The sequence below is a fragment of the Pipistrellus hanaki genome (assembly GCF_964339955.1).
Source record: "Pipistrellus hanaki genome assembly, chromosome: 3".
Taxonomy (NCBI): domain Eukaryota; kingdom Metazoa; phylum Chordata; class Mammalia; order Chiroptera; family Vespertilionidae; genus Pipistrellus; species Pipistrellus hanaki.
In genome coordinates, this window is record NC_140505.1 from 25,685,446 (window position 1) to 25,697,650 (window position 12,205).

The 12,205-nt window shown below is 37.4% G+C and overlaps 1 protein-coding gene across 1 annotated transcript in view; it reads right to left on the reverse strand.

The window, feature by feature from the left end:
* Positions 1 to 1,540: 1,540 nt before the first annotated feature.
* Positions 1,541 to 12,205, reverse strand: part of CUL4A (cullin 4A) — a 55,756-nt gene continuing 45,091 nt past the window's right edge. The window contains exons 16-20 of the mRNA XM_084879824.1: positions 11,658 to 11,771; positions 6,767 to 6,872; positions 6,403 to 6,575; positions 4,475 to 4,627; positions 1,541 to 2,634 (exon numbers count right to left, since the gene is read on the reverse strand). Of these exons, the coding sequence (XP_084735950.1) occupies positions 2,539 to 2,634; positions 4,475 to 4,627; positions 6,403 to 6,575; positions 6,767 to 6,872; positions 11,658 to 11,771 (642 nt within the window). The 3' untranslated portion in view covers positions 1,541 to 2,538. The remainder of the gene's footprint in view (positions 2,635 to 4,474; positions 4,628 to 6,402; positions 6,576 to 6,766; positions 6,873 to 11,657; positions 11,772 to 12,205) is intronic.

Genomic DNA, 12,205 nt, shown 5'->3' on the forward strand with positions numbered 1-12,205 from the left:
ACTGCACAAATATAGAAATAAATAATAATGCTTTTCAGCTCGATTGGTATGGCTCAGTGTTTGAACTTTGACCTATGACCCAGGAGACTGGTTCAATTCCTGGTCAGGGCACATGCTCGGGCTGTTGGCTTGATCCCCAGTGTGTGTGTGTGTGTGTGGGGGGGGGGGGAGGGGAGGGGAGGAAGTGCAAAAGGCAGCTGATCAATGATTCTCTCTCATCACTGACATTTTAAAAAATATATATTTTATTGATTTTTTACAGAGAGGAAGAGAGAGGGAGAGTTAGAAACATCAATGAGAGAGAATCATTGATCAGCTGCCTCTTGCACACCCCCTACCAGGGATGTGCCCGCAACCAATGTACATGCCCTTGACTGGAATCAAACCTGGGACCTTTCAGTCCGAAGGCTGACGCTCTATCCACTGAGCCAAACTGGTTTCGGCATCACTGACATTTCTCTCTCTCCCTTCCTCTCTGAAATCAATAAAAATATATTGAAAAAATAAATTCATATAGCATAGATATTTTCCCATTACTAGGTATTATCAGTTTTTGTTGTTACTGAAAAAATGGTCTTCCATTATATTTTGACTTTTCTGTTAATTTTGTGTTTAATTAAAAACTTAGTAAATTTCCTTTGAGTCATAGATTTTCAGTTACTTCTTAGATTTTTCAGAGAATCATTTATCTGTAAATAATTTCACTTTCTCCTTTCCAATTTTATAGTTGTTTTTTTTTCCTCATTTAAGTGCCTTTTCTTTTTCTATAATTTTCTCTACACTGTTTTACTACATTAACATTTAACTATAGCAAAATTTTAAATGATACTGATGACTGAATGGATAGAAACAAGCACAATAAGAGGTACAGTATGTTGCTCACTGGGAAGCCAGACCAGTCTGCTGCTGTTTTGCTGAGTAGCTTGTGAAAGCGGAAAGGACAGAATCATTACCTGCGAGGGTGATGGGCATTTGCCCGCTTCTGGTTCTGTCTGTTGTATTAGTAATGAATTTCAAGTTGCTAAAGATTTATGAGGAATGCCATCTGCATACCACAAAGTTTTATTAATATAATTTTAAGGCCAATTTAACTAATTTTATTCAGAGTAAGTCTACATTAAATTACAATATTAATGTCTAGAGACAGTGAAATTAAAATATAAGTAGAAATCTATTCGGTGTTTTATAGACCATATATCATAGAACTCAAATGAAAATTTACAAATATAGAAATGATGATAGAGGATTTTCACATGGAAACCCATAAGATGTCATATTTTAAACACGCATGTTTCAAAAAGGCAGAATCTTTGAAAAATTTAGCACAAAACCAAATTATATAAACTTGTTATCCAGAAAATATTGCTTTAAACACTTTACCATGATCAAAATTCCTTTGGTAGTTTTTAATCAAAATGAAACATGCTATTATGTAAAATATAAAGTAGTTTTAAATGTTATCTAAAAGCATCTGTTATAGTTACCATACTAACATAATCTGCTATTCAACCTCACTATACATACACAACATGAAACCAGGTGCCAATGAAATCCTTTTAATCTTTTGACAAAATAACCTCTGCTTCACAATAAAGACTTTAAGTCTCCTATAAAACATTTTACAGTGGTTATGGCACAGAGAATGACGACTGTCCCTGTGCGTGACTGTAAGAACAAAACCAAACTTTATTATACCATTCATACAAATACTGCAATTAAAAAAAATCAAACAGCAGTTGCCCCAATGCAAAGTACAGGGACTGCTAGACTCAATCTTAGAATGGTAAACACAAACACACTACCCCCCCAAACCTTAAACAGAAAATTCACAAATAATTCAGTGGAAATAAAGACGCTGATGGGTTCATTGCTCCAAACACATCAGACCCGATGTCCTCTTGGCACATCAGAGATCTCACTGAGAAACCTCATTATAGAAAAATCAGTCATTAAAGTTTAAAACTTTTTGACAATAAATGAAAAATAGATGCCAGTATTTAGATTGCATAATTAATAAGCCAGTTTTTAACACTGACTTTCTTCTTAATGTTCACCAATTAAGGGTTCTTGTTTTAATCTGTGTTCATGAACTAAAATAGCTTATCTTCAGGAATACCTAAGTAATCTCTGTAGCTAAAGAATGCAGCATTGAGGGTCTTTTTATTGTGCATTCATGATCACACACACACAAACAACCAAACTTTCAGTTTTTTTTGCCACAACACCACCACCTTACAAAGGAACCTCACTTAACCAGTATCTTCTTGTCCAATCCCAATGTCATTCTGAACAGAGCAATGGAAACAACTTAAATGCCTAAAAGAACAAGAGGAAGAACTGGAGGGTGAAAAGATACATATGCCATTTGCAAATCCTTAAGCCTTGTGAAGGGTTATCCAAGAATCATCTCCTTTCCTTCGAATCCGAAGTGTCTGTGCTGGCTCAATCCCAGAAAGCCCTGGAAACAGCACAGAGGTGGTGCACTGTTTTGGAGATACATTCCAGTGTCTCACTGAAAGAAAACAGCTGGCCGATGCATCAGGCCACGTAATGGTACTGATTTGGATTGTCTTTATCTCTCTCCATATAGTCTCTGTCTATGAGAGATTCAATTCTCTTTTTCAAATCTCCAGGCTAAAAAAGAAAAGAAAAAACACACAATTACAGTGGAATTCAATTTACAAACATAGGGGAATATAACATCATGCACAAAATATGTGATTATAATTATGCTTATTTTACACAATTATATAAATATACATATTTATTATTTGTAAGTATAAAATGAATAGACTAAAACTTCCTACTTCAAAGACAATGTTAACATTATTTCTCAATCAAAGTGCTCCATGTGAATTTATTGTCAGAGCAGGGCTTCCTATGGGAAATATGAAACTTGTGAAATGTAAATACATTAATTCTGATCACTAATGAGTATATGTACATGGCAGATCCTATTAAGAAATACATTCTGTTTATTTGAAAGAGAAATCTGTCTCAAGGCACTTTCATCTGTTAAGGTATTTCTCCCTAAGAACTAATATTTACTATATATGCTATATTTATACAGTACAATCACAAATTCTGAGTATTCCTTTGCTGAAAGTAACCATGACATGTCAGCCCAGGAAGAGCGCCCTCTGGCTCTGCTGTTAGGAAGCGATTATGCTGACAATTATGAGCAAGTTTTTTACCTGTGTATTCTTTCTTCCAAACATTGTAACTTTCTAGTTAGTGATAGATCATACATTTTACAATATGTGGCTAAAATCCAATTACCTATCAAAGTAGAACTAGGCGTTATGGCTGGATGCACACCTTACTTGCTATTTAGTCTTTTAATTGCTGGGTCTCTCATCTGCAGAGGGGAAATCAACACTCTTTCTGGCTTGTGGTAGGGAGGAATGGTGTGAGGCAGTTCCACGACTGTGCAGAGCACTGTGGAGCACACATTGCCTCTACAGATATTTGCTGAGGCAGGATGGCATTCTCACCCACCATTTCAGTGACAAGACTTATTAGTCCACCTCAACTCCCTTGGTGAGAAAAAAGGGCCAGCTAATCTTTTATCAAACTGGACAACACAAAAAAAGGGTACTTCCAGCTCAAGAGCACATGTGGCAGGCTTAGTCACTGAAAGGCCAGGTGTTATGAGAGTCCCATATTTTCTAGGTGAATTAATTAATTAATTTTTCTAGGTGGATTTATACATGCATTAAAGCTCTTCATAATGCTCCCCTCACTTATCCTGTATTCCACATACAACAGGACAGGTCTCAGTTTTGGAAATACCCACAGACTGAAAGGTTTTAGGGTAGACTTTTTACTCAATAGCAATGAAGATGTATTACTGAGGTAAAGAATGCTTTGTAGTTTGCAAAATGATTATTAAATTAGCATGATCTCCTTAAAATCCTGGGATATAATTTGAATTGTTTTAATTGATGATAATAAATATCCATTTCCATGTAGTACCTTCTCCCTTCTAGAGTGGGAATTTTAGATATCTATCACTTCTATAATGGTAATGAAGAACATTTGAGATCAAGTTCCTACTATCATCATTTGCCAGGTTTTCTAGACTTAGTATATACACAAAGGTTAATTTGAATTTAATTAGAACAAGATATGATTCTGAAGGTAATGAGAATTGAACATGCTTCGCCATGGTCTGGCACAATACTACAGTGTTTTTTTTAGTAGAGGAGAGAGAGGATAAAGAATTAGAAACATCGGAGAGTCACCGATCAGCTGCTCTTGAAGAGAGAGGGATAAAGAATTAGAAACATCGATGAGAGTCACCGATCAGCTGCCTCTTGCACACCCCCTACTGGGGATGTGCCCGCAACCAAGGTACATGCCCTTTGACCGGAATCGAACCTGGGACCCTTCAGTCCACAGGCCGACGATCTATCCACTAAGCCAAACCAGTCTCGGCAATACTACAGTGTTAATTAAGCCAATATACATTTACCTTTACTGGAAATTTCAGCTGATTATACAATTCAGACACTAGAAGATTATGACCCAGAGTCTTTCTCATTTTCATTATTCTGACGATAGCAGCATCAATCTGATACTGTCTGTCCTGAAACACTCTCTCAGTGGTGCTGACTTGTTCTTCAACCTGCACAAAAAAGGACAAAAGTGAAGTGTAAAGATGTATTCTAGTATTAATTATGTCATACTGTTGACTTTGGCTAGAAACTTTTGATGCCAAGAAAGGCCAAACTTTAAATGAATCCTGTTCTGCTATGCATTATGTTCTAATAAAACCTAGCTTCCAAGGAGTACAACTTCAGTACCAAATACTGAAAAATAATTTTAAAAGTAATAGAAAAGCTGTAAATACCCTATATAATCCTAGATTAAATCCAGGAGCATAGTAATGAAAACAAAACAAAGCATACTAGCCATCAGAATTTATTCCAGAAATGTAAACTTTTCTCAGCATTGGGAAATCATCACAATAATTTCAAGGTTATAGATTATAATCACCTTGATAAGGCATGACAAAATTCAAAATCTATTCTTGATTTAAAACAAACTTGAATATATAAGGAGTAATGAGAAAAAATAAAAGAACTTGAACAGATAAAGAGCTTTTATCAGAAGCAAATAGTAAACACTGCAACTTGGTTAAAAAAAAAAAAAAAAAAAAAAAAAAAAAGCCAACCACAGTTGCTTAGTGGTTGAGCATCGACCTGTGAACAGGGAAGTCATGGTTTGATTCCAGGTCAGGGCACATGCCCAGTTTGTGGGCTTGATCCCCAATAGGGGGCATGCAGGATATATATATATATATATATATATATATATATATATATATATATATATATATATATATATATATGAAAACATAATAGAGGCCTGCAGATCAAAAGGGGGTGGGGGACAGGCAGGTCTGTGTATGTCAAACATCTTAAAAAAACAAAAACAAAACCCTTAAAAAAAGAATGTCTGTTTTCCCATATATTACCAGCCCTGGATATGACAAACTTTTAAACACTTCCCAAAGTGATAGATTAAAAATGGAATGTTACTTTAATTTCACAAAATTATCGGTGAAAATGAACATGTTTTATGTATTTATTGTTTTTTTAAATTTCTTTTGTGTAGTCTAAACATATTTTCTGTAGGCTACTTTGAACACCTCTATGTAAGTGAAGCAATCACTGTCTTCTGCTGGAGGTGGAGAAAGTATTTGATCAATGAAAGCTGTCCTTGTGTTGTCTGAATTGACCTCACTCTTTCAAAAGGCCTCTCTTCAAGTCATTAACATGTACAAGGGGGCCAGCTGGACACCCTGTTTTTGTATATAAATGGGGTGCCAGGGGTGGGCCTGCCCACCTGGCCTGTATGTTTGATAACAGCCCAGGGGTGCATTAGGAAGGGCCTGAGGGCAGTGGGCCAGAACCTGTTCTGGACACGAACCTTGAGAATCTGATCAAAGCTACAGATGCTCCACCTGTACACAGATCACAGATACAATGTCAGTGGGTCCTTGACACCCACAACTCTTACCACTTCCACCCCAGGACCCTGGCTGAGGCCGAGGCTGAGAGAATGGCTGAAATGTGCTGTGCAAAAATAAAAAGACAAGTCACTGGGTTTTGGAAATGACATGCTCTCTCCACTAACAGAATTTGATATAGGAAGCTCTGATTTATCACACCACTTTTGTGAATAACTGTTAAATGCATTTCTTTTCTGATTTTCATGCTTATGGTGAATATAAAGTTAGCAAAAGCTACATTAAAATGAGTACACTAATAAACACTGTATTCAAATTAGATACTTTAGAAATATGCTTCAGAACTCTCACAATCAAGAAATTATAAAAACCAGTGATTCCTTGGTGAACATCCTCCCTGTAAGTAAAGAGAGAAAGTTTATACATACGGTTTCCTTCATCTGAATTTGATTGATCTTTATTCGAAATAACTTGTGCTTGAAATCTCCGTTAAAAATGAATTTGTCTCCATCTTCTACCTCCTTTCCTTTGGGACTTTTAATCAGAACTCGTGCTTTGCCACAGGCCAGTGACTGTAACGTTCTCCGCAATTCACTGTCCTCTGGTTGAGGAGAAAAATGCAGGCACAGATTAGCATTAAAATGAATAATGACACTCAACAAAAATGAAAGAAACCATACTTTCAAGTGTGACAAGCAGAGACACGCAGAGACACAATCTACATCTTCTTTTAAATGAGTGTTTAGAAACAAGGCACTCAAAACCACACATTCATGAAGAGTGTTTTCATACCTATCCCAGTGGCCATTTTAATGTCTTCAAAGCTGAATCCGTCCCCTTCATTGAACATGAGAAGCACCAGAGTCTGGAAGAGGGATACCTGGAACTCTTTCTTTCCCTTAAAGAAAACAAACATATCATGCATGAAGCTATGTTAGCACCATCTTGAAAAACCTTAAGAAGCTCCTTTTTGCTCTCAAACTTTTGGGAAGAGGGTATAAGAAATTACTAATTAGCTACAAAAAAAAATTATGTTACTAATTATACAAGAATAAAATGACCTGGTATTAGGTATTACACTTAAAAATTCTTCTCTTGAAATATTTTTAAAGCAGTAAAAAAGGTCTTCTGTGTTGACAAAGGTGCTTATCATTATTTGAAGTCAGATGTTGCTGACACAAATCTAACAGCACCCTTGGTTCCCATTTTAGCTTGCCGAGGTTCTCTTAATGGTTAGGAATGCCACTGGAATGAGTGGACAGAGTATGAGAAGGCCTAGTGACAAAACCTGTATGGACCGGGAAGCTAGCAAAAGATCTAGCTAACATCACTATTAAAGAATGAGTAATGAAATAAACACATAAATGATCATAAATTGTTGGCCAGTTTCCCTTTATATGTACTTGTGATGTACATGACTAATGTAACCCAGTTTTGGACCTCATTTAATTCCCCACCTTTATTCTTTTAAAATATATTTTTATTGATTTCAGAGAGGAAGGGAGAGGGAAAGAGATAGAAACATCAATGATGAGAGAAATCATTGATCGGTTGTCTCCTGCATATCCCATGCTAGAGATCGAGCCCAAAGCTGGTCATGTGCCCTGACTGGGAATTGAACCATGACCTTATTTCATAGGGTAACGCTCAACCACTGAGCTATGCCGGCTGGGCCCCACCTCTATTTAAAAAGTCCTCATCACAGAGGCTTTCCATACATATTAGTTCTGTGTAGACAACAGAGCATGCTGTGAGTGATTCATCCTCAAGCCTCGCTATGAAAGGGAAAAATCGCAGTCTGGCGGACATTCAGTTCTGAAGCTGGCAGTGAGGGGATCATATCTTAATTTTTATAATACCTTAAAGACTAGTAGGTGTGGCTTTATGTGTATAACCTTGCATAACAACACAATGTAACATAAATGCATAATCGTATATAATAAAAGCCTTATACGCTAAGTGTCCAGTTGTTGATTCAACCAATCAAAGCATAATCCTATCTAATAAAAGAGTAATATGCAAATTGGCCATCACTCCAACACACAAGATGGCTGCCCCCATGTGGATACAAGATGGCTGCCACAGATGGCTAGCAGGGGAGGGCAGTTGAGAGGGACCAGGCCTGCAAGGGAGGGCAATTGGGGGCAATCAAGCTTACAGGGGAGGGCAGTTAGGGGTGACCAGGCCAGCAGGCGAGGGCAGTTAGGGGTTGACAGGGGAGCAGTTAGGCATCAATCAGGCTGGCAGGGGAGTGGTTAAGAGGTGATCAGGCTGGGAGGCAGAAACGGTTAGGGGAAATCAGGAAGGCAGGCAGGCAGGCAGGCAGGCGAGCAGTTGGGAACCAGCAGTCTTGGATTGTGAGAGGGATGTCCCAGATTGGAGAAGGTGCAGGCTGGGCTGAGGGACACCCTCCCTCTCCCGTGCATGAATTTTGTGCACCAGGCCTCGAATATGCTAATAATATGCTACGGCAGCTCAACTGCAGGCTATGATGTGCACTGACCACCAGGGGGTGGTGTAGAACAAAGGAAGGCCCCAGCTGGCAGTTGGGGAAGGGAGGCTCTGGCTGGAAGCCGAAAGGCCCTGATAGGCCCTGATCGCAGCCAGATTAGGGACCCTATCCTGTGTGAATTTCATGCACCAGACCTCTAGTTATAAATAATGTTGCAATGAATAAAAGGGTACATACATTCTTCAGAATTAGTGTTTCAGGTTTCTTTGGATTATATTCCTGAAATGGAATTGCTAGGTCCTAAGATAGTTCCATTTTTCATTTTTTTCATAGAGGCTGTACCAATCTGCATTTCCACCAACAGTGTACAAGGGTTCCTTTTTCTCCACATCCTCACCAACACTATTTGTTGTGTTACTGAAGAAAGCCATTCTGACAGGTGTGAGGTGATATCTCATTGTGATTTTAATTTGCATCTTTTCATATGTATATCCTCTTCTGAGAAGTATCTATTTTAGGTACTTGGCCCATTTATTAATTTCATTGTTTGTTTTGGTGTTGAGTTTTATAAAATCTTCATAAATTTTGGAATATTAACCCCTTATCGGACGTATTGGTGAATACGTTCTCCAACGCAGTCAGTTGTCTTTTTAGTTTGCTGCGCAGACATTTTAGTTTGTTGTAGTTCCATTTATTATTTTTTTCTTTGGTTTCCCTTGCCCAAAGATATGTATCTATCTAATAAAAGAGTAACATGCTAATTGACTGTACCTTTGCAATGCCCACCAGTCAATCAGGAGTATGCAAATTAACTTACCAAAGATGGCAGGTTAATTTGTATACACAGGCACTGAGCAGCCTGGGGCGGGATGCTTGTGTCATCGCTATGGCGACGGCTCAGGCTTTCCGCACCACCCCAGCTACTCCAGGCCTCTGGGCAGCATGAGAAGGCGGAAAGGCGGCTCCAGGCCGGAGTGAAGGCGGTATGAGCAGCCAGGGAAATGAAGGCCCATTCTTACACAAATCTTCGTGCATTGGGCTTCTAGTGTGTGTGTGTGTGTGTGTGTGTGTGTGTGTATGTGTGTATGTATAATATTGCTAAGAGAACTGTCACAGATTTTAGTGCCTATGTTTTCTTCTAGGGTTTTTATGATTTCCAGTCTTACATTTAAGTCTTTAATCCCTTTTGAGTTATTTTTGTACAGTGGTGCCTCACACAACGAACTTAATTCGTTCCAGGAGCAAGCTTGTTATACGAAAAGTTCGTTATGTGAAACACGTTTTCCCATAACAATACATGTTAAAAAAAATAATTCGTTCTGTAGCATAAAATATGCTAAGATGACATAAAAAAAATATGCTAAGATGACATTTTTATTTAGATACATCTAAAAACATAATTTTTTTTTAAAAAAAAACACATTTTTTTAATTTTAAGACAGACTAAGTAGAGTCTACCGAATCTTGCACATCTTCATCCATTTTCTGCTTTTTGGCCGATGGTTTCATGAAAAACCTGTCCAAAGTTCGCTGTGCGAGGCGTTCGTTATGCGAGGCACCACTGTATATGGTGTTCTAAGGTGATTTAGTTTCACTTTTTTGCAGGTATCCAATTTTCCCAACATCATTTGTTGAACAGGCTGCCTTTATTCCATTGTATGTTCTTGCCTTTTTTGTCAAACATAAGTAATCATAAAGGCATGGGTTTATTTCTGGGTTCTATATTCTGTTCCATTGATCTACATGTCTGTTTTTATGCCAGTAACATGGTTTTAATTACTATGGCCTTGTAGAATAGTTTAACAGGTAGCATGATTCCTCCAACTTTGTTCTTTCTCAAGACTTCTGTAGCTATTCTGGGTCTTTTGTGGTTTCATATAAATATTTTGGAATGTTTGTTCTAGTTCTGTGAAATACTCTGCTGGTATCTTGATAGGAATTGCATTGAATCTATAAATCACCTGCCATTTATACTTTTTTAAAAATAAAACCCCCATATAAGTGGACCCAAACAGTTCAAACTGTAGTTGCTCAAGGATCAACTGTATAATTTATGATAGTGTATTATAATAGTCAGCAAAATAAAAATTTTGTTTATTTTTGTTTGGTGTACATAAGTTTATTTATAAAATTGAAGTTAAATTTGAATATGTTTTGTGACATGCTTCTTTCATTTATCAATACATTGCATGCATTTCCCCTTTTAAATGATCACTTTTAACAATAGCACTGCAGCCTTGCTGGTGTGGCTCAGTGGTTGAGCATCAACCTATGAACCAGGAGGGCATGGTTCGATTCCTGTTCAGGGCACATGCCTGGGTTGTGGGCTCGTTCCCCAGAGTTGGGCCTATAGGAGGCTGCCAATCAATGATTTTCTTTTATCACTGATATTTTTATCTCTTTCTCTAAAATCAATAAAAAATGTTTTAAAAAACCATTAAAAAATAGCACTGCAACAGATATTTTTATTCATTAATCTGAGAAAAGGTCTTAAGATAAATTCCCAGACTTGAAGCTAAGGCAACAAAGCATGTGATTTGAGAAGTTTTGAGATACATTGTCAAACCACCCTTCATAAAGTTCATGTTATCCCACCAACAGTGGGCAAGAGTTGCTGTTTCTTTTAATTTTAGCCTTTATCAATTTCATAATCAAAAGCGGCACTTTATTGTGCTTTAATTTGCAACTCTTTGGTTGGCAGAGAAGTGGAACACATTTTCATGAATATTGATTTTTTAGTCTTGCTTTTATGAGTTGCCTCTTCACATCCTTTGCTCATTTTTCAATTAGGTAAATGTTTTTTTATTCCTGTTGACTTTTTTTTTTTTTTTTTTAAATATATACTTTATTGACTTTTTACAGAGAGAAAGAGACAAGGGAGAGAGAGTTAGAAACATCGATGAGAGAGAAACATCGATCAGCTGCCTCCTGCACACCCCTATTGGGGTTGTGCCCACAACCAAGGTATATGCCCTTGACCGGAATCGAACCTGGGACCTTTCAGTCTGCAGGCCGATGCTCTATCCACTGAGCCAAACCGGTTTTGGCTCCTGTTGACTTCTTATTGATTTGGTTATTAATCCTTCAACTGTTCCAATTTTATTGACCTACAAGAGCCAAAGTTGAATTATACTGAATATTTTCCTTTCCTTGCTACCAAAGTTCAATTACAATTTTAAAAATTGTTAACATACTTACAAAAATAAAAAGTAGATTTAACAAAGAACTTACTTCCTTAAACTCTGCTTTTAAAACAGCATGTCCCAATGTAGTCTGCCATTGAAGTTTTCGACCACTGTGCTTTCCGAGATAAAATGTCTTAAATACTTCCTGAAGTTTAATCATCTGTCAAGCAAAGGAAAACAATTTAACTATGCTAAACACCATTAATAATTCAATTTACAATTTTTCACAGCTAAATAAAAAGATCAATTCTGTTCTGACAGTTATTTTTCTGGATTCTATTACTTGTGAAAAATGTTTACCACCTAGGACATAGGGGTTTTCCCTCACACAATGGGATAACACTTGGAACTAGTTTTATGTACAAACAGGTTGTATTTTAATTTTATTTTTTAAAATATATTTTATTGACTTTCCATGGAGAAGAAGAGAGAGGGATAGAGAGCTAGAAACATTGATGAGAGAGAAACATTGATCAGCTGCCTTCTGCACATCCCCCATGGGGGATGTGCACAAAACCAAGGTACATGCCCTTGACCGGAATCAAACCTGGGACCTTTCAGTCCGTAGGCCAACACTCTATTCACTGAGCCAAA